The sequence below is a fragment of the Cervus elaphus genome, chromosome 20 (genome assembly GCF_910594005.1).
Source record: "Cervus elaphus chromosome 20, mCerEla1.1, whole genome shotgun sequence".
NCBI lineage: Eukaryota > Metazoa > Chordata > Mammalia > Artiodactyla > Cervidae > Cervus > Cervus elaphus.
In genome coordinates, this window is record NC_057834.1 from 104,609,390 (window position 1) to 104,632,298 (window position 22,909).

Below are 22,909 nucleotides of genomic sequence, written 5' to 3' on the forward strand. Positions count from 1 at the left end.
TGGCAGCCCACTCCAGTATTCTTGCCGAGAAAATCCCATGGACAGAGGAGCCTGGTGGGCTGGAATCCATGGGGTCAAGAAGAGTCTGACACGACTGAGCGACTTCACTTTCACTTTTCACTTTCACGCATTGGAGACAGAAATGGCAACCCACTCCAGTGTTCTTGCCTGAAGAATCCCAGGGACGGCGGAGCCTGGTGGGCTGCAGTCTATGAGGTCACACAGAGTCGGACACAACTGACATGACTTAGCAGCAGCAGCAGCACAGTACTATACTGCACATCTCCTATTAGTCTGAAAAATATCGTGTTCCCCACTAATGGGCACACCCATGTCTTTAGGCAGCAAGTGATGACAGAGTTGACTAAGAAAAAGACTGAAGCCAGGTGAATTCTGAAAACATCATCTCAAGGAACTTTATGAAGAAAGAAGAATACTCAGAACAAGATCACTTAGATTCCTTTCAGAGTTATCACACTCTGTCTGCCCACCATTCTCCCTTCCTAGAGATCTTCACTTTCAGCGTGCATCTGACCTCTTAATATTAGTCCTGGAGGCGAAGAGAAGTTGGCTTATGCAAGAGCACAGTGAATACTAACAAAATAACTCTGCTGAATCCTATGCAAAAATTAATGCAAAGAAACTGTAAAATAGCATTTAGCACTAGCAGACACCCTGATGATCTGAAAAACTATATTGTAAAAGGAATCTGTGCATTACTCAGGAAGTCTTCTGAGTAGCAATAAATATTCATCTATGAACCTAACTCCATGGGGCATACCCTGAGAGATTAAAAGGGGTAGTATGATTTACAGGAACACTTCTGGAGCCTGCTGAGACTGAAATATATACACTGAATCTATGACAGCAAGCCAAAAAAAAAAAAAACATTCAAATGCAAGACTGATCTCTCAAGACAAAGGTTAGGCTGGAGCCCTTAAATGCCTGTGCCAACACAAGAAATCAGCTTGTCAAAGTGCTCACTTTAGGAGTAAAGTGGACCTCTTCTCTCTGGGAAAACTGAGTAAGACACAACTGATGGAATGTTTCATCTTCTGCACAAGGACGGAAGGGTAGGTTTGGAAATTTGTTTAAATCTTTTCCAATTTACACTTATAATTCTATAATGTGAAAAGCAGCTTCAATTCTGAATTCTTTGGCCAGAGTCCATTATTAACACTCAGCACAAGAGAAATTTAAAAAACGGAAATGTCTCTGAAAAGTAATTTGACCACATAAAAAAAGTCGAAACATATTCCTAACTCTTCCAGTACTTCCACTGCTAGGCATCTCTCCTAAAGAAACAAACTCATGGTTGTTTAACACTCTGTTCCCCTGGGAACTGGTTAGATCCCTTGCACTAGGACCCTGGGCCTGTCAGCTCCTCCCCTGTACACATTGGTCCAGGTCTGTTGAGTAAAAAGTCACCAATTTCTCCAACTAGTTGGACTTACCAGTCTTTCCTTTCCACTCAGACATAAGCTATGCAGAAGCCCAGACAACAACTTTTATTAAGTTTCTATCTAAAGCTCTAGGCAAAGGTCACAGATTGCTGAACAGAGAAGTGACGTAAGTCTAAGACATTTCATATAACAAGACAAAATCTTTCTTGGACTAAGGTTTAAATGAAAGCATTAATTTTCCCATATAAGTTATTATAGAACATTCAGTGGAGTTCCCTATGCTATTCGGTAGGTTCCCACAGTTATCTGTTCTATATATATAGTAGTATGCACATATATTAATCCCAGTCTCCCAATTTATCACTCCCCCCGCCGCCTGCCACATTTCCCCTTTGGTAACCATAAGTTTGATTTTGAGATCTGTGAGCCTGTTTCTGTTCTGTAAATAAGTTCATTTATATCATTTTTATTAGATTTCACATTTAAGTGATATCATATGATATTTGTGTTTGTCTGACTCGTTTCACTTAGCAGGATATATGAATATGCATGATGATTCACTTTGCCATACACCTGAAACTAGCACAATATTGTAGGTGAACTATATTCAAATATAAAAAATAAATAACAGCATTAAGGCCAATTAATCCTACCCTATTTCTCATCCCTGTTACATTCCGCAATACCTCCAACTCTTTCATTTGCTTCTCCTGTCCTATACTCACAGTGCTACACTGCACTGGTTTTTCTTTCCGATGAGCTTCTGTCCCCACACACCGCTGCCAAGGCCCCCTCAGCCAAACTACCCATCACCCTCCACAAAATCTCCTTAAATTGTAAAGAAACCGCCCACAACCTAACTTCTTCCCTCACTGTTCTCTCAACCTCCTCTGTTCTTTAGCAGCTCTGATTCTCAGCCACAGATATCACACTTGAGGGGGTGATGTTCGTTCTCTCACTCTCTGGGAAGCTGCAAAAAGGGAATCAATATTTTCCTAAATTCCTTCTCACCTATGCTATTCAGTAGGTCTTTACTCTCCTACTCTTGTTTCAAAAGCTAATCTCTATTACAACACCTCTCCTTTTATGGCCCACTTTACTAGCACCCCATCATCTTGAGTAAATAACCTTTCTTCTAAATGACAGAAAAACAAAAAAAACCCAAGGCCGTAGGGTAAAAACTTCGGATTCCAGTCCTCAAGGCACTAACAATGCCTGTATTTGTGTCTTCCTTTCACTCTTGGCACCTGAGCCCATGGAGAATATGAGCTTCCTCCTATCAAATATTAAAGGTTAATCTCTCTAGGTGTGCCATGTCCTCCTCTCCCTCCACCCTCTCCAGGGACTATGTTTAATCACCCACTTTCTAGCATCTACATATTCCTTTTCTGGATCTTTCACACTTACAATCTATGTGTGTGTGTGTATATATCCCCTTGCCCCAGTCCTACAATATCCTCCAGTTGTCTAGGTAACATGCATTCTTTCTGCCTCTTTTCATGATCAGGTTTCTCAAAACACTAGTCTGCTCTTACTTTATCCAATTTCTGACTTCTGTTCAATTCTCAACCCACTACTCTCTGATTTCCACTCTAATGAAACTGTTCCATGTGATCAAGTCCCAGGAAAACTTCCATTTTATCTACCATGACCTTTCTCTGTATTAGTCTGTAATGATCCTCTTGTTCAAATGCTCTCTTCTCTTGGTTTCTATATCAACCTCCAGTTCATCAATTTCCTCCTACCTTTTGTTCACTCCACTTCACTGTTTTCTTCCTCCATTCCTGCCCTTAATTTTGCTGCTTTGCAGGACTCCAATTTTGGCCCTGTTCTATTATCACTTGAGCCTCCCCTGAATGACTATTCAAATCCAGAAGTCTCATCTTCACTTGATCTTGTTCCCCAAGTATCCACATCAGGGTAGACCTCAGCACAAATCCTTGGAGGCATGTATTTAATTAACTCCATTTCACTTCATTTTTCTATGGATACTTGAACCCTCAACATGTCCCAAACTAAACTCATCATTTTCCTTTCAACCTGTTCATGCTCCTACAATCTTATGCCAAAGAATTAATGGTCCTGCTAGCCATCTAGTTGCTCCATTCAGAAACACAGGTCATCTTCTCCTTCTCACTTCCCACATGTTATCAGTCAACAATTCCTATAGCCCCTCCAACTCTTAAGTGCAATCCTTCCTCAATTTGCCCTCAAGTATTTCTTGCTTGAGTTGTTAAATTCTTAATTAACCTCCATTATCTGATTAAAAACTCTACATAATCCATTTTGCACACAACTGCGAGAATACAAAATTATATATATGATACAATTTTAAGTATGGGAAATTCTCACAGTAATCATTTAATATAGTAGGTTTTATCCAAAATATTTTTCTGCACTTTACAAATATTCCACCATAAACATGACCTGTTATTGTTTTTAATAGAAGTTAAAAGAAAGCTACTTTATAATGTGAAGATGCAGAGAAATAATATCATACCATGCATCAGTGGTATATCTAGAAGACAACATTCCTGCATATGCTGAAACCTTGGAAACAGCTTGAGTCCTGGAGAGTTGATATAGAGGCAAATCTTCTTGCTCCCTTCTCTGAGCCACAACAGGAAGTTCAACAAGCAAGCCAGGACCCTGCACATCATTTGGAATCATCATGCCTAAAGAGCAAAACCAGATGTTGGTGAGCACAGGATACATTCATTCATTCTTCATTCATTCAACAAAGAGTTATAGATATCTACATGGGCAGGCCCCATTCAGGTAGAAGACTTATTTATATTAAACTAAATAAGCAAAATATTTAACATGTCAGATAGTGGCAGTACTATGGTTAAAAAAAAAAATCTGCAAGGAAAGGAAATAGGGATTGCTCAGTGGAAGAGAGTTATAATGTTAAGCATGGCTTCAGTGGAAGAGAGTTACAATGTTAAGCATGGCTTCAGTGAAAAGATATTATTTCAGCAATATGAATCTTTTATCAAAAGAATCTTATAAGTAAGTCAGAAAGAGAAAGACAAATACTGTATGATATTACTCATACATGGAATCTAAAAAAATACAACAAACTAACAAATAAAACAAGAGCGATGCAGATTCACAGATATAGAGAATAAACTAGTGGTTACCAGTGGAGAGACGGAATCAGGGAGGCAATACAGGGATATGGAGGGGAAAAGGTTATTATTGGATTATGTGAAACTTTTTTAAAATGTAAAGGACTGTAGAATTTAAAGAATCTTTCAATTAAAAAAAAAACTAATCTCCTTTACGATGGAGGTTATCTCCTTCAGTTCAGTTCGGTTCAGTTATCTCCTTATCTTACTACAAATTTTCCTTCATTGATCTAGGCTGTCTCAATTACAGACACACTAACATTTCACTGACTTAAAAAAAAATTCCACAGAAAAACAAATAATCAAATGAAAACACATTTTTGAAGGGGCTTTGTTTATAAATTCCAAAATTCTTTTACATTTGTTATCTTATTTAATTCTCACATTAAACTAGTTACAAGAGACACTAGCAATCATATTTTATAGATGGGGAATTCCAGGCCGAGGAATTTTGCCAATTAGAATGTGTGAATTTACCTAACATGTCATCTGTGTCACTTTTCTATTACAAAAAAAAGGAATAACTGGGGCAGGGCTGTGCACGCAGTGCTATGGTACATGTTTGGAGACCTTCATGCAGGCTGGCATAAACCCGTTCATCGCTCTTAGGATACTCCTCAGTGTCCATTACATCTAATCCATTACAATTCCCAGCCAATCTTTCTTCACTATGTTATACAAATATAAAAAATGGTGCATCAAATGCCTCCCTTCAATCCATACATTTATAGTATATTTTGGAAACCTGGCTTATCAGAAAATTAAAAATGATCACTAGGAGATATAGATACTCTTCTAAAACTTCTCCTATAACCATCACTTAAACTTCCCATGTCTTCATATTGAACAGATTTTCTAGTAAACTCACTTATACTTCTGCTTTTTATCTTGTCTAGACACTTTGAATCAGGATCTGATCAGTTGGTAACACTGATTAATACAGTATAGGAAATACATCAGAGAATCTGAAGCGAGGGGTGAAAGTAACTTTAACACTCAGGTGGTATTAAAGGAAGTCTGAGGTGCCTCTCCCCCACCGCCAGGCACCCCTCAGCCCACCCCTGGGCCCACATTCATGCATGCAGTCAAATCCATAGACACGCACCACTGCTCTAGCCCCCTATGTCTACTCTTCCCCTTAGGAAGGACTGGGTGGGATGGAGATTCTGCAGAAATGGCCTCAAATGAGCGTCAAAAGAACAGAGAACTGGCTTATTTGCAGAGCTAATTCCCATCCAGCTACACTGGTAAAGCCGCCTATTAAATTACAGCACGGAGTTTCATAGGACGCTGTAGTTTGCCTAAAACTCTTCACTACCTGCTCCACACAGGGCTGCCCATGCCCTTTGCCCACTCCTCCTCCTGGGCAGTGCTCAGGTACACATCTCTCCTCTCGCACCGTGCTTGACATAGGCGACTTCACAGGCCTGCTCGTCAGGTGCCCCATGGCATCTGGGAGCCCGTAAAATAAATCACATCCTTTGGGGCCTGTGCGGTTGTTAGGTAACAGCCACAACAGAAAAACACAGTTAGGGAAACAGGAAAGTTAAAAAAAAAAAAAAGTCCCTGGATAAACAGAAGTTAATGCTTCCAGGAGAGGAATGGGAGTAATTTCCAAAAGGTCTATACTTAGTGAGGTGCAAGAAGAGAAAGATAAACAAAATAAAGGCAAGAAGAATCCGTGCAGAAAAGGGGTTGCTGTACAAGGTAGCAACCAGACAAGAAAAAAATAGGTAGGGAACTGGCATACTGATAAATCATGCCATTAAATCATGTCAGAACTGGCATGCTGTTAAATCACCACACACGAGCAGCATATCACCTTCTCATGCAAGAAACAGTTCTTGAGCACCCACTGTGGTAACACAATCAGACATAAGCCTTGCCCTCCAGAAGCTTATTGTAAGAGACCAGTATGTGAATTCACAAGTGTGCCTGACTCTGGGTGCAATGACAGAAATTCATCCAGGTTCACTGGAGGCCCATTTTAGGTAGGGCCAATCAGACTGGGAAACAGAACTACTTTCTGTCTTTGAGGATACCTGATTTTAGAGCTGACTCACTGAAAAAGACCCTGATGCTGGGAAAGATTGAGGGCAGGAAGAGGAGGCGACAGAGTATGGGATGGTTGGATGGCATCAACACAAAGGACGTGAATTTGAGCAAACTCTGGGAGATGGTGAAGGACAGGGAAGCCTGGCGTGCTGCAGTCCATGGGGTCACAAAGAGTCGGACATGACTTAGTGACTGAACAACAACAATTTTAGATTAAGTACAGGGTGAAGAATAGCCCTTTACATACAGGTTTTCAAAAATAATTCAATTGCTTATAAGTAACTCTTAAAGTCTCTGTTACTAACAGAGTAGTCAAAGAGCTACAGATTTGAAAAAGGCCTTATAGAACACTTAGCCCAGTTGCACCATTTACAGTTGCGGAAGTGGGGAAGCTTGGAGAAGTGGGTGGTTTGCCTGGTGACATAGCAGATTAACGGCTTAGTACTGAGGGACCTGGGACTGAAACTATACTGACTCTGTATCAATAATTTCTCAGTTCACCCATGGTTATCATTAATCCAAGTACTTGCACTTGCCACACAGCATTCTGGCAGCTCTCAAAAATTTTTTTTGCTATGAATGCTCAAAAATAAATTCACTGATAGTTGAAAAATTTTTCAAAACACATGTGGTTATGAACACTTTCCTAGTGAGGACAGGCCTAAGGTATACATTTGTAGCTTAATACCTAAAGCTATAATCTCCAAAAATAGAATCCAAGTGCCTTGCCAAATATTAGATTAAGGCAGTACAGTAGGTTGATTGATGGTTCACCTGGATATATATATCTGCCATAGAACCTATAAATGAGACCTTACATGGAGAAAAGGGCTTTGCAAATGTAACTAAATTAAGCATCTTGAGATGAGACAATCCAAGCAGGCCCTAAATCCAACAACACATGTCCTTATAAGAGACAAAAGAAGAGAAGACATGGAGAAGAGGAGAGGGCCAAGTGAGGATGGAGGCAGAGATTAGAATGACACAGCCACAAGCCAAAAGATGCTGGAGTCACCTGAAGCTGGACAGGGAAAAGAATAGATTCTTCCCAAGGCCTTCAGAAGTAGCTGCTGCTGCTGCTAAGTCGCTTCAGTCGTGTCTGACTCTGTTTGACCCCACAGACGGCAGCCCACCAGGCTCCACCGTCCCTGGGATTCTCCAGGCAAGAACACTGGAGTGGGTTGCCATTTCCTTCTCCAATGCATGAAAGTGAAAAGTGAAAGTGAAGTGGCTCAGTCGTGTCCAACTCTTAGCGCTTTCAACAGAAGTAGCACAGCATATTAATTTAGGACTTAGGGGCTCCAGAACAGTGAGAGAATTAACTACTGGTGTTTTAAGCTGCCAGGTATGTGGTAACTTGTTACAGGGCCCTGGGAAACTCATGCAGGCAGCAGACGTCAGAGGAAATAACTTTGGAGTCACTTAGATGATACCTAGAGAAGGGCTCAGAGGAAGGCTGAATCATCCCATGAGGACAAAGTCCCTTCCCCTGTCTTACTCCTAACTCCAAAGTCCCTCTTCACAAACACTCACCCTATATTTCCAGCCCATTGCTTTCAATCCTGACAGTATAAAACAGTGAATGGGTCACAACCTGGGGCAATTCTGTCTCCCAAGGGACTTTTTGACAATGTCTGGAGACATTTTGATTTTGACCATGACTAGGAATGGGAATACCACTGGGATCTAGCATGAGAAGGCAAGGAGGCTGCTAAACACCTGACAATGCACAGGGAAGCTCTCCACAACAAAATTATCTGATCTGAAACAATGCTGGATGTTACTATAAATTAGTAATATCAATGGCAATCAAACACATTAATTCATTCATTTGTGCCATAAAAGAGGGCACAGAAATGTGGTGGATTAAAAAATAAAAGGCAAAAAACAGTATACAAGGAGAATTTTTGTGGAAAAAATTACATTTTTCTCCTAGCCACAATCGGTTATACATTATGAAAAATTGAATAGACTCACTTAATCTAAGATATTCAAATTAACCATCTTAATTTTTTAAATTAACTATTCATGATGTGTTCTGACTGGCAGGGAACTGGCAATTGTTATCATCTCATAGATGCCTTCAATCTTTAATAACATTAAAAGAATCCCATTCTTTTAGATTTTACTTGATAGAATGTTGAATTCATATAAAACAGTTACATAACTTTCAACAGGTATCTCTCTCTCCTAACAATATATTATCATATAACACAAGAACTGCCCAAAGAGAAAGACTTTTTCTATAAGTAGAGTCAAAACAGGTGAAGGACAGCATAAATCCTGAACAACGACTCTATAAATCCCAATACTTTGAGTCTCTCCTAGGGAATCTTAATATTACAATGACATTTGATATTTCAGTGTTGGATAAGGAAATATTACTTTTTAAAGGCAAGTTTTCAAAAATATATAAGAATCAATATGGGAAGAGGCAAGGAGAAGCACTATACTTTTAGGATTCTTTAATGGAAACTAAGTTATTAATGCACCAAAATTGACTGTAATATATGGCTATAAAAATGTTTCATAAATGTTTAAAATATGTCTCTCTTTATTAATATTTAACAACCCCATTCAATGAGCTAACAGTATCACTTAATAGCATCAGAGATTTTAATATATATTAGTAGAGACTTATTTCAGATTCAGTATATGGCACTAGTTTTAGTTGTAATCCACACAGCTAATAAAAAGCAAAATGAGGCAGGGAAAATGCAGCCCTCACTGAAAGCAGAATCTGAAAGCTCTAAGTTGAAATATGAGTCACATTACTTTTCCAGATATTTTGAAACAGATGAATTAATAAGCAGATTTCAATTCAAAATATTATAATGAATGAATATATGACAGTAAAATTCATCATACGCACAAATAAAACTGAAAGATTGCAAAATAATGTAACTTGTGTTTATGAGAAATGAAAATCACAAACCTAAATCCAGACTACTCTTTGTTAATGAATTAAGATTTTCCAGATCATCAAATCTGCCTTGTTGAGTGTTTCCTTCAGTTGACGGTATGGAGAGGGAATCGATGCCAAAGTTCTCTTTCATCTCGAGAGGAAGAAAAACAGAAATGCATTAGCACTTTATGATAAAATGTGGAACACCATAATGTTGTTCAACCCAGATCATAATGACAGTGGAAAACTGGCCCTGCAAACAGGCCTTCTCAAGTAACATTTTATACTGTGGTAAGCAGTTACAAATGCTAGTAACTTAATATCTGCAAGAGAACAGGCTAGTAAAAATCTGTTTTTTCCAAACACTGGATTTTTTTAACAAAAAATTATTTTATAAACATTAATAAATGCATTAAAATAAACATTGACCAAGGTAGAGGAATAAAAGATCTATCAAGGCAAGCAAGGTCAATGGTTGATACATGTTACATTCTGGATCAGGCTGGATCACAACTTAAATAGCTTCGTTGCTGATCTGGAAACACCTGGTGAATTTTCACAGCCTTAAGAAATAGCTGGTGAATTTTCATAGTTCTAAGCCTTTGCTATGCCCTCCCTTACACTCTTCTCTACCTAATAAACAACCTGTTCCCCGAACCTAAAACTCACAGATAAGCGCAGTCAGTAGTTACTATGCTTTCCCTGTCTTCCTTTTGTTCACATGTCTTTTATGGTTTTCCAAAGTTATAATCTTCCAGAACATACAATCTTCACTGATGTATTTTATTATGATATTAAAAAAACATTTATATGTATGAAATTAAATTGCAACATATGGCCACCACAGACATATACCTTCAATCAGGGGTTCCCAACCTCCAGGATCTAATGCCTGATGATCTCAAGTGAAGCTGATGTAATAATAATAGAAATAAAGTGCAAAATAAATGTAATACGCTTGAATCATCCTGAAACCATCCCCCCACCATGGTCCGTGGAAAAACTGTCTTCCACAAAACCAGTCCCTGGTATCAAAAACATTGGGGACCACTCACTGCCTTAATTCATTTAAGGTTAATAGCACTGTATTATTCTCTGTTGTTGGAAATTTAGGTTGTCCAAAACAAAAACATAAATTTTATTTTTTACAACAGTCCACATTTTTTCCTGATTATACAGGTCACACTTCAATAGTAAGAAAAAGACCTCTCATAAGCCGATGTACCAAATACTGCTAGATTTTATCAAATAGATTATGAATATACTTGAGTATAAAACTATATCAGATACCCAAAGGAACCTAGAGTACATAGAATTCAACTCAAATATTAAATAGAGGTGAGAAAGGAAATATGACTAGTTAGCAGTCTAGAATAAAACAAGAAGAACTTCTTAGAGCAGAGACTAGGAGGAGATGGGAGCCACTGAGTATTTAAAAAGAAAAAAATTTACAATCATTTTTGAACCATTTGGTTATTTCTTTTAATTAATGGCAATTAGGTAACTGAGGAATAAGAATTGAGACCTGAATCTGAGGTTTCAATACACTGGATATGAAAGGTTAGACCTTTAGAAAAATCAATTCAGTTTTTTTCCTAAATAGAGAAGAAAATGAGAGCATAAATTTAGTCTCAGACAAAAAGAATCAGATATTTTCAAAAAGAGAAAAGGACTTAGACATTTTTCCAAAGAATATTTGAAGATGGCCAATAAGCATGTGAAAATTTGCTCAATGTCACTAATAGAGAATTACAAATCAAAACTACAGTGAGCTACCACTTCACACCTATCTAAAAAACAGAAAGCAAGTGTTAGTGAGGATATGGAAAAATTAGAAAATCCATGCATTGCTGGCAGGAATGTAAAATGGCACAGAGGCTATGAAAACAGTACGTGATTCTCCCCCAAATTAAACAGAATTACCACATGACCCAGCAATTTCACTCCAGGGTGTGTACCACCCAAAATTTGGTTTTGAACAGATGTTTGTATAGCAGTGTCCACAGCAGCATTGTTTACAATAGCCAAAGACAGAAACAACCCAGATGTCCATCAATTGATGAATAAGCAAACAAAATGGGGTATATACATTCAATGGAATGCTATTCAGCCTCAAAAAGGGAGAAAAGGCTGACATGCTACATGTATGAACCTTGAAGACATCACAATAAGTGAAATAAGTCAGACACAAAAAGATAAATATTGTATGATTCCATTTACATGAGGTTCTTTGAACAGTCAAATTCTTAGACACAGAAAGTAGAATTGTGGTTTGTTGCCAGAGGATAAAAGAAAAGGAGAATGAGCAGTTTATTGTTTACTGGGTACACAGTCTCCACTTGGGAAGATGTAAAAATTCTAGAGATGGGTGGTCGTAATGGTTGTTCAATAATGTGAGTATATTCATTCCATGAGAACTGTAAGCCTAAAAATGGTTAAAATGGTCAACTTCATATAATGTATATTTGATCACAACTAAAAATAAAGAACCAGATCTATCAACCTTGATGGTTTTATCCTTCAACTAAAATGGAATAAGAGTGTGGTGGAGAAAGAAAAGCTTATAAGTAGCTGGGTACTATTTGCACTCCACAAACATAGCTATACTTGTAGCCCAAAATAGATATTATCAAATATAATGAAGACAGAATGATAATGTTTCACTGCCTTCTAGAGGACACCCTCTAAATAGAAGAGTACCGGGAATTACATATTTGTAAGGCATGTGACTGTGTTTTTAAAATCCACTCACCCAGAGCTTATAATATTAAATAATAAATGATCACCATGGAGTCCACCATAATGACAGTAAGACAAATAAAGATCCAAGCCCATCCTGATCATGTGGGCACAACTGTTACAGAGGATCAGGATATTCCACCCAGAAATATGTCACTTTGGCAGAGAGAGTATTCTGAGCTGAAGAAAAGAAGAGACACAGAAAAGTTTCCTATCCTCCCCTGGTTCTCAATCACCAAAGACGACTCTAGACTCTTTCCACCTCAGAGATGACACTAAGAGAAATATATATGACAAACATTACTAAAACAACACTTATGGTCCATCAATTTCCCCCATAATATTTACCTTCACACAGCAGCTAACCCTAAAAGCCTGAATCCCATTCCCTCTATCTTGACACTCATCTACAAATGTACTGTCCTTCATTAAGATGCTACATAAGCCCAAGTTCTAATCCCTCCTTTGAGTGACCTATCACTGAGTTTTTCCTGTGTATATGCATGCTGCAGGTGTTAATAAATTGGTTCTTTCTGATAATCTGTTTTTTGTCAGTTTGATTTCCAGGGCCCCAGCCAAAGGAACCTAGGAAGGTAGAGGAAAATGTTTTTCTTTCCTCACCTACACTCATCACTGTGGGATATGGATGGGAAATGGGAAAAATAGCTAATGCCCATATACCCAGAAAAACTATAATTCAAAAAGATACATGCACCCCTATGTCATAGCAGCACTATTCACAATAGCCAAAACATGGGAACAACCTACATGTCCATCGACTGATGAATGAATAAAGAAGTTTAGATCCATACAACGGAATACTACTCAGTCATAAAAAAGAACAAAATAAGGCCATTTTCAGCAACATGGATGCAACTAGCAATTATCACACTAAGTAAACACCATATGGTATCACTGACATGAAATCTAAAATATCACACAGATGAACCTATCTATGAAACAGAAACAGAATCATGGACATAAAGAACAGACTGGTGGTTGCCAATGGGAAGGGAGTTGGGGAAGAGATGACCCTCCTCCTGGTTGCAGTCAGTAGATATAAGCTTTCATATATGAATGGATACAACAACAAGGTCCTACGGTATAACACAGAGAACTACATTTAATATCTTATGATAAACCATAATGGAGCAGAATAGTTAAAAACGTGACAAGAAAGCCTGGCATGCTGCGGTCTATGGGGTCGCAAACAGTCACACACAACAACTTAGCCACTGAATAACAACAATGTATGTATAGCTGAATCATCTTGCTGCAAGGCAGTAATTAACAAACGTTGCAAATCAACTATACTTCAATTTAAAAGAAAGAGTTAATGCCCCACAGCAGGAACATATAATTACTTAGAGAAAGTAAGACACATTAGGGCTAAAACAATCTTAATCAATGCCAGTTTAAGGAGCCTATAGTTTCCTACAGGTTACCTAGCAGAATCAGACAGCTGGGAAATTTAACAAAGTTAGTAACTAGGAACTGTGTCCTTCAAACTGTGAGCACTGAATGTTGTTTCAGCAAGCTTTATAATGAGCTTGATAAATAATAGAGGAAGTGGCTACTCTGTGGATTGATTGGGTCATCAATATAAACTTACAAGAAGAATTTTTTAAAAACCTAATGTTATACAATGATACTTGAGATGAGAATAAATTTTGACTGGTAGTACGGATTAAAAAGTTACTATATCTCAAACAACATAGATGGAAATGAAGAAGGTATGGTTGCAAAACAGTGTTGAAAAATCAAAAAGTGATTCTAGTAATAATGTAGACTCTGACATTAAATATGCATTGAAGGAATATGAGTAAAATTCTATCACTAAATGCAAGAACAGGGAAACACCTGATATTTTACTAGGACACTTAACTAAATATATAAAGTATGAATATACTATTCATCTATATCTCTAAAAGTTTATATATTAAAATGGGACTATATTTCAGGTTGTCTTATATTTGAATAAAGGGAAAAATTTATTTTTATAGAAGAAAACAGACATAACAAGAGTATTTATTTATATACTCATAATTTGCTCCATATAACTAAATATTCTGTTTGAGGTCAAGCACTTAACAGACACAGGAGTGGGACTGAGTGGGACTGGTGGAGATAGAAAGAACCAGTGTCAACAGCAACATACCAGGTGATTCTGTCACCTCTGCCCACATGATTCACATAATTCCAAAACATCTGTTCTCTGGTAGACTGCCCAGAGTCCAGTATCAAGGGTAATCCTCAAGGGTTCCTTAAATACATAAACACAGCATCTTGCATAGCAGAGAGACCCATAATGAAATGAAAAAGGGAGGAAGGTCGAAGGGAGGCAAGGACAAAACCCAGCTCTACCTGCCCTGGGAGAGAACAAGCTAAGGCCGCTTTGCACATCACTGCAGAGGAGCTGCTGACCTCGCCGAGGAGGGCAGCGTACTGTTCCGAACCTGCCGCTCTGTACTCCATACACAAAACTTCCTCTTCATTTGCTCTGAAGTTAATTTGGGCCAGGAAATAAGCAAAAATAAAACATTAAAAACATCCCTACTGAAAGATTCCAGTTGGTGACCAGTTAACCCTAATTTTATTGTTAAAAATAAGTTTATTGGTGATTTAATAGCAAGAGAAAACCTAGTAAATACAATGCATTCCTGCCAAGTTGTCAACAGGCAGTATCACAAATGTAAGAATAATTTTCTAGAGTTCAGTGGCTTTCTATTTAGTATTGTATATAATACAGAGGACAGTGTGGATAAGCAAGACAGAAATAACAGATCTTTAATCAATTTTGCCTTGATTTTCCTTGACAAACATGTTATGTGAGAAATACAGAGCTATATCTCCCTGAGGGGATTTTTTTTTTTTTTAATCACAAATGATGAAAGAACTCTTCCTTGAAATGGGTATCAGGAGGAAAACATCACTAAAAAAGCAAGGTTAAAAACAACAACAACAAAAACCACATCATAACAGCAAAGCAACTATAGATTATTGAATCCAACTAGAAGTTATACAATAAAGAAATGATGAGCTTTTAGTTAAAGACAAAACACTGTTTGGTACATTTTTGAAAAAACAGTGTTCGATGATGAAAAGATTCATTAAATTGTGTTCGTGTGTTTAAAAGTTACACGACTGATGGACAGAGATGGGGAGGGGAGAAGTCAGGAAGGATGCGGAAGATGCACTCTAATCCCTTACCATCTCTCCTGGGCTACAGCCGCACTGCTGCATGTCCTGAGGGTACATGCTCATCACGTGCCCTGCTTCTTGAGGCTCGGGCAGTTCACGACCCGGGAACCACTGTGTACCAAAGTGAACCTCCTCCATGGACGGAACAGGAGCAGCCTCTTGAATGTGTGATGAGGGATACGACTCCAGGGACTGAAGTTGGTCTTGATAGAGCTCATATTCTTCATCAACAAGCATTTCTCTTTCTTCACCCATCTCCTGCAACCTAGGGACCATGAATTCATGCATTTCCCAGGCCTCCTTGCTATTGTCTATCTCTTTTTGTTGGGACTGGAAAGCCTTTCCCAAATCTAGAAATGGCTCATCCACAAGCTCTTCTTTAAAATAGGGCTCATCTCTAAATCCCTGTGAATAAAAATTGCAAAACAAAACAAAAGTTTAAACTCTGTCTTAAAGCTGCACTCTACACATTAACTGGAAAATTAACCCCTGGCATAACTGCAGTAACGGTATTATATGCCAGTGCATGGTTAACCCGAACAGCTCTCCATTACAATAGAGGAGAAATATAACCTTACTGCCACACAAACCTCAACCTCCAAAAGGAAACACCAAAAGAGGCAACAATCTGCCTTTGGCAAGGTGACTGACTAGTCTAAAAGGTTTGTTACACATTAACCACCTGAAAATTCTCAGAAGAAGGAGTTTTGTTAAACTGCTAAGCTGAATGTTTAACTCATGCATCTCATATAAAAAGTAATACATAAGTATGGATACACTTCATACCATCTCAGAAGAAAGCAAAGACTTAAAAGGTCAGGAATATCAGGCTTATGTAACTCAAAAGAAGTTCATGGGCTCTTTGAATGTTTACAAAATCTTCTCTATAAAGATATAAGGAATATGTGCAACTACTTTGAGTATGACTCTCTTATAATACACCATTTAACAAAAGTTAATTTTTGCATTTGCATGAATAATATAAAACAAAAAGGAATGAATACAATATGCTCTTCAATTAATTTCAAACTTAGCTAATCAAAAGAGCAAGAATATAGAACTAAAGCTAGATAGTCTCCCTCACATGAGCAGAAACCTTGTTGAGTTCTTAGGAACACTTGAAGAATATATGAGTCTGCTGAGCCTTTGACCTAACTTCAGGGGACCTGAGGGTGCTAAGCACAATAAGGCCCAATTCCCTCTGAAGGATCAATGACATTTCCTATTTTAAATCCGATTCATTAAATATCAATAAATGTACATTCATGAAAAGAATCTACACCTTCCCACTGCTTCCTCAGTTGCAGCTAAACATCATTGTAGTGACACTTTTAAGTTAATATAGCATGGCAAATACTATAACCTAGTTATTTTAAAAAAGAAAAAACTGTATTTAGAAGGTATATTTAAACATGTCACACAGTTAAGAAATTGTAACAAAAAATGTATAAACTGAAAAAAAAACATAATGGACACTACAGGACTACATATCAGGTTTAGACACTGTCAACAAACTACGCAAAGAATATCAAGACAGTTGTTATCAAGTTAAGAAAAATCATCCTCAGACTGCTAAAAGCAAAATAAACACAATTCACTTTAAGAATGAAAAAGGAAAAGTTTCAAAATACACTTTCTAATATTAAAGCATAAAGTAAGGTTTGACTAAAAAATTCTTCTTTAGAAAGTATTCAATAAGAAGTTCTTCTGGGGAAAAAAAAATAAGTTCTTTAGTATAGCTCTTATTCTATAGCATTTTAAGTGCAGGTCTATTTTCAAAACTCTCTCTACTCTCAAAATTTTAAGAGTGTATTAGTGATATAAAGTCAGGTATGTTTGTTCTTTGAAAATGCCTTATACCTAGCTGATGTCACTTACGGAGGCAATGTGATACAAAAGAGAAAAGATTTCAGTTTAAAAAAAAAAACTTTAAAGGGGGAGACTATTTAATTTGTTTCTATTTAGCCAAGACAGTAAGAACAAGCTTTTGTCTTCTTTATAATAGCAACTATTTAAATGGGGGGAAAATGTACTAAATACCTGGGGTGCTTCAAGTATGAAAGATGAATTTATATCATGAATTGTTCCTGAAATTTCAGTCTTGTCTTCATTATTGCTTGAAAGTAAAATGCGACTTTCTTCCTCTTTATCACCTTCCTGAAAACAGAAGCATTTTAAATTTGTTTAGTATGATTGAAGAACTGTTTTTGTAAACCATGAACCTATTTTTTATTGAGTTCTAACTGACCTACAACATTATATTAGTGTTAAGTATACAACATAATGATTTGGTATATGTATATGTTGCAAAATAATCACCATGAAAAGCTTAGCTAACATTTGCAACTTTCAAATACACCACACAGTATTGTCATCTACAGTCCCCATGCTGTACCTTGCATCCTTAGGACTTATAACTGGAGGTCTGTATCTTTTAACCACCTGTACCCATTTTGCCCATTCCCAGCCCCCAGCTCTGGCAACCAAAGAAGCACTTCTGTACTGAAGAAAACATTTTGGTTTCAAATGTTTTTCAAATTAATTCTCATCTTTCCATTAAGTGCAAGTACATAGTACTTAATGTACATTGTTTCATTAGACCAAACTTTTCTTTAATAATTTAAAAAAAAGCCATATTCAGATCAAAACTTCCCAAACTTTTAATTCACTTTAGGGATTCCTTAAATAAAAAATCACTTTCCCAAGAACAGACCTTAATATTAAGAAATGCCTAAGTTTATACAGGATGATACTCAAAATATTTAACAATGGTACAATGGAGCCACTCCCCATCAGAAGAAGGACAACCATCCTAGTGCTCACCAGCTTAGCATCAGCCCCAGGTCATAACACAGCCACTATCTACCAAGTCCTAAGGATACATCACAATCCATGGTAGACACGTTTACATGCTTTGTCTCAGCTTAATCTTTATATTAAGAACTTAGTACCAGTTCTATTTATTTATTCTATTAGGTCAGGATTTTATATTTGCATAAAAATAATAGCAAATATATATATTAATGTATATGTACATCACAGGTACAGGTCTTAGAACTTTAAATATGTATATTCTGAGAAGTAGGTGCCCTTAATAACCCTGTTTTACAGATAAGTAACAGATGCACAGTAATTTGCTCAAAGTTACATAACTAGTCAGTTACAGACCCAGAATTTGAGTACTGGCCATCTGGTTTTAGAGCCTGCGCTCTAAACTAGCGTGCTACATGGTTCCAAGTAGGAGCTGGTAAGGTTAGATAATAGGCTCAAGGACACATAGCTTGGCAAATCACAGAACGAAGCCAAACCCACAGTTGTCTGGCTCAATAACTCCACTGGCAGTTCTGTCCTGTGAGTTCTGAAGATACAATGTCTTTCATTCATTTATTTCTTGTATTAGTTTTGGCTGTGCTGGGTCTTTGTTGCTCTGTGCAGGCTTTCTCTAGCTGTGGTGGGTGGGGGCTACTCCTCACTGCAGTGCAGACTTCTCATCGTGGTGACTTCTCTTGTGGGGCACAAGCTTTAGGCACACAGGCTTCACAGATATCATATGTGAGCTCAATAAATAGTTGGGGTGTGCAGGTCTAGGCTGCACGGGCTTCAGCAGTTCTGGCACACGGGCTGGGCAGTTGTGACTCACAGACCCTAGACCACGTGGGCTTCCAGAGTCGTGGCGCGTGGTTTCAGCAGCTGCGGCTCGCAGGCTCTAGAGCGCGAGCTTGGTAGTTGTGGCACATAGGTTTAGTTGCTCTGTGGAATGTGGAGTCTTCCCAGGCCAGGGATCAAATCCACGTGCCCTGCACTGGCAAGCAGATTCTTATCCACTGTGCCACCAGGGAAGTCCGGTATGATGCACTTTTTAAAGTCAGTTCATTCATTTTTTATCTAGGACCTTTGAGGTGAGTTTGTGGAAAAGAGAAGTCACACTTGTGGTTAACATGAAAAGATATAGATAATAAGTATCTACATAAGACTATAATATAAGATTACATAATATCTATATTATATAGATAGTACATATCTATACCTGTGGTATAAGACTTAATAAAAAATAATTCTGTTCTCCTGTTACATATTCATAGTCTTTCTGCCCAAACTTGACTTTGGACCTTTTTAGTCACACTCTCTCCCCAGTTCTGCTGAGGACAAAACAAATGCTCAGCAAACACTAGGTGATGACGTAAGTGGCCACCCACTGGACCATGAGAAAGAGACAGAGACAGAGAGACGATCCATGCATGGTTATTTATAGCTCACAGACAGTTTTGCTTAAAGAACCCAGATGTTAAAGAAGCAATACTTAATGGTAATTCCACTAAGAATTTCTGTGTTCTTGAAAGTGACCTTCTCTCATTCCTTTACTGGCCTCATACTCCCCAGCACCCTGGCAGCCTTATACCCACTGAGGGAAGCTGAGGCAAGGAGCTACCTCACAATTGCATGTTTCAAAATCTGTCAGAGCAAGACTCCAAGGTCCCGAGGTTTCTGCAGCTCTACCTCTACCAGAAATAGGAACAGGAATCCACACCCAGCTGGTACTAAGTTCTGTTCTTTGTACTGCCTGAGCCTTCTTTAAATTGCTTTAAAGTAAAGTCACACTGTTTAGGTCCTGTAGGCCTCTGGCAACCCCAATAATCAGGCAAATAATCATCAGGGAAAATCTAGACAAAGTTCTTGCCACAATCCAAAATACCAATAAAGAGGTCCCCATAAAAACATCAAATTTCCCCCTCCTTAATCTGTCCCAAAATCAAACCAAGCATCTCATGGTATATATTGACTATGGCAAAACTCACACATCAAATACATAATATAAAGTCAAGACCTTGCCTTAGCTATGTGCCATATTCCATTTTGAAGTGCTTAAAGTAACTGACAGGTATAATATATAGGCATCTTTATGTGCAATATGTGATGAATAATATATGAAGGTCATGTGAAATTCTCCAATGCAAAAATATTATGTGTAATACATGAATCTATCTATGTCTACAAATGAACATATAATTATATATAGACAGATATCTATCTATATGAACACTTATTGTTGTTGTTAAGTCTCTATGTCATATACAACTCTTTTGCGATCCCATAAACTATAGCCTGCCAGGCTTCTCGGTCCATGGGATTTCCCAGACAAGAATACTGGAATGTGTAGTCATTTCCTTCTCCAGGGGATCTTCCTGACCGGGATCAAACTTGCATCTCCTTCATGACAGGCAGATTCTTTACCACTGAGCCAGCAGGGAAGCCCACAGTATGCTAATATATTTCACAGAATAAAGGAACTTTTAGAGTTAAGAAAGATCTTATCAGTTCTCTAGTCTTTTTTAGTCTTTCAGAAATGAAAAAGTAGGCTTAGAAAAGTGGGGTGCCTATGACCAAATTACTGGTACACTGTTTCTCAAAGTACAAAATTCTGCATCAGAAATACACTGGTGACTCACATGAGGCAGACTCCTGAGAATCTGAGAACCACCAAATCAGCATCTCTGAGAGTGGGACCTGGGAAACTGCATTTTAAACATCTTCAAGGCGATTCTTATGTCTATGTCATCTCTGTGAACTTGAGACCCACTGGGCTAACTTGTAGCAAAGTTCGAAACAGAGCCCAGATTTCTTGAAATCCAGTCCAACACTCTACTATTGCAATCACCGTATCTGTTTCAGACATGCTGCATGAAACCGAACTAGTGACAACAAATTAAAATTGGAATACACAGCACTGTGACTGAGAGCACAGGGTCTGAAGCCACTCTGCTGAGTTCATACTTCAACTCTGCCCCTTACTAGTTACATCATCTTGGGTAAGTTACTCAACTCTATGTCTCGACTAACTCATCTGTAATGGTGGTAAGAAGAGGACTACCTCCTCTTAAAGTTTCTGTGATGATTAAATTAGTGTGTATAAAGAGCTTAAAATACTGACTAGACATACAGTAAGCACTCAATAATACCTCAGTACCAATTATCAACTAGTATCTTTTTAAAGTGGGGCATTGGGGAACCTCAATAAGCACCATAACTAATAATACTTCAGTCAGAAACAGTGTTCTAGGGAAGTTGCAAAAAAAAAAAAAAGAAAGAAAGAAAAAGAAACAGTGATTTGACCTAGTACTTGAGATTAAACAATAAGATGACATCAGGGTGGCTTAACCAAATCAGAGTTTAGATGCTAGGGGTTACAAGGCACTGTGACGGTCAGAAAATCATATTATGATTTCATTGCTATATCATTAAAATGATAATGGTTAACTGATTTCAACTTACTGAACCATTCTGACATTGTGCCCAAATGAAAGTTAAAACACATAAACAGGCTTATTTTAATTTATGTCATATGGAATGCAATGAGAACTTAGAATTCTGTGCCAAAGGTATGAAGATAAAAGTAGTAGTAGTTGGACTAGTAATGCTGGCAGCTAGTATGTAATGGGCTAAGCACTTAATAAATATCATCTTTAATCCTCAAAATCCTATGATGTAGACATTACTTTTTCTGAGCATTAAGTCAAAGACATTAGGAAACTTGCACAAGGACACATGTATAATATGCAGAGGAAGAGAAATTTCAGGCCAGATGAATTTGTCTCCAAAATCCATGTTCTTAACTATTACAGTATTATCATTTCCTATATTAACAAAATTCCACACTTACCACCAAAGGTTTACAGATGCCAAGGCGCACAGTGCCTGGCGGTACAGCTTTCAACACTTCCACAGCTTCAGCAAGTGTGACGTTATCCAAAGAGTACTGGTTGACTGAGACCAGACGGTCACCAGGTAACAGTTCTCCACCTCTTTCTGCCACACCATTCGGCACCAGGGAGCGGATCACAATCACCGATCTGGTGGGATCTAAGGGGTCCTAAAGATCAAGCAAAAATAGAAAGATGACTCGGTCCTCTAAAAACAAATGTATAACCTTAAGACATGTATGTGTGCACACTTCAGGGATATTGTACATTTGGCTCCAGACCACTATATTAAAGCAGCTATCACAATAATGCGAGTCACATGAGTATTTTCATTTCCCCAGTGCACATAAAAGTTAAGTTTACACTATACTACACTCTCTCTATAGAAAGTGCAGTAGCATTATGTTTTAAAAAAATGTTATACCTTAATTGAAAATACCTTATCACTAAAAAATGCTAACCATCATCTGATGACACAGGGTTATTAACAAACCTACAATTTGTAAAAAATGAAATATCTATGAAGTGCAATACAGCAGAGCTCAACAGGAAAGGGTATGTCGACTATCTACTTTATGTGTCCAGTATTCTGGTGGTATTCTTGCAGAGACAAAATCTATTCAAATATCACTCTCTCAGTTCAGTTCAGTTGCTCAGTCATGTCCGACTCTTTGCGACCCCATAAATTGCAGCACGCCAGGCCTCCCTGTCCATCACCAACTCCTGGAGTCTACCCAAACCCATGTCCATCGAGTCGGTGATGACATCCAACCATCT

At 37.9% G+C, this 22,909-nt stretch overlaps 1 protein-coding gene across 6 annotated transcripts in view; it reads right to left on the reverse strand.

Moving 5' to 3' along the window:
* The window catches only part of PATJ (PATJ crumbs cell polarity complex component), a 361,279-nt gene that overhangs the window by 239,949 nt on the left and 98,421 nt on the right, over positions 1 to 22,909 (reverse strand). For all 6 annotated transcript variants that reach the window (XM_043876093.1, XM_043876090.1, XM_043876094.1 and 3 more), the window contains exons 18-22: positions 22,093 to 22,302; positions 17,475 to 17,591; positions 15,444 to 15,839; positions 9,525 to 9,645; positions 3,904 to 4,078 (exon numbers count right to left, since the gene is read on the reverse strand). In XM_043876093.1, coding sequence (XP_043732028.1) covers positions 3,904 to 4,078; positions 9,525 to 9,645; positions 15,444 to 15,839; positions 17,475 to 17,591; positions 22,093 to 22,302 — 1,019 coding nt within the window. The remainder of the gene's footprint in view (positions 1 to 3,903; positions 4,079 to 9,524; positions 9,646 to 15,443; positions 15,840 to 17,474; positions 17,592 to 22,092; positions 22,303 to 22,909) is intronic.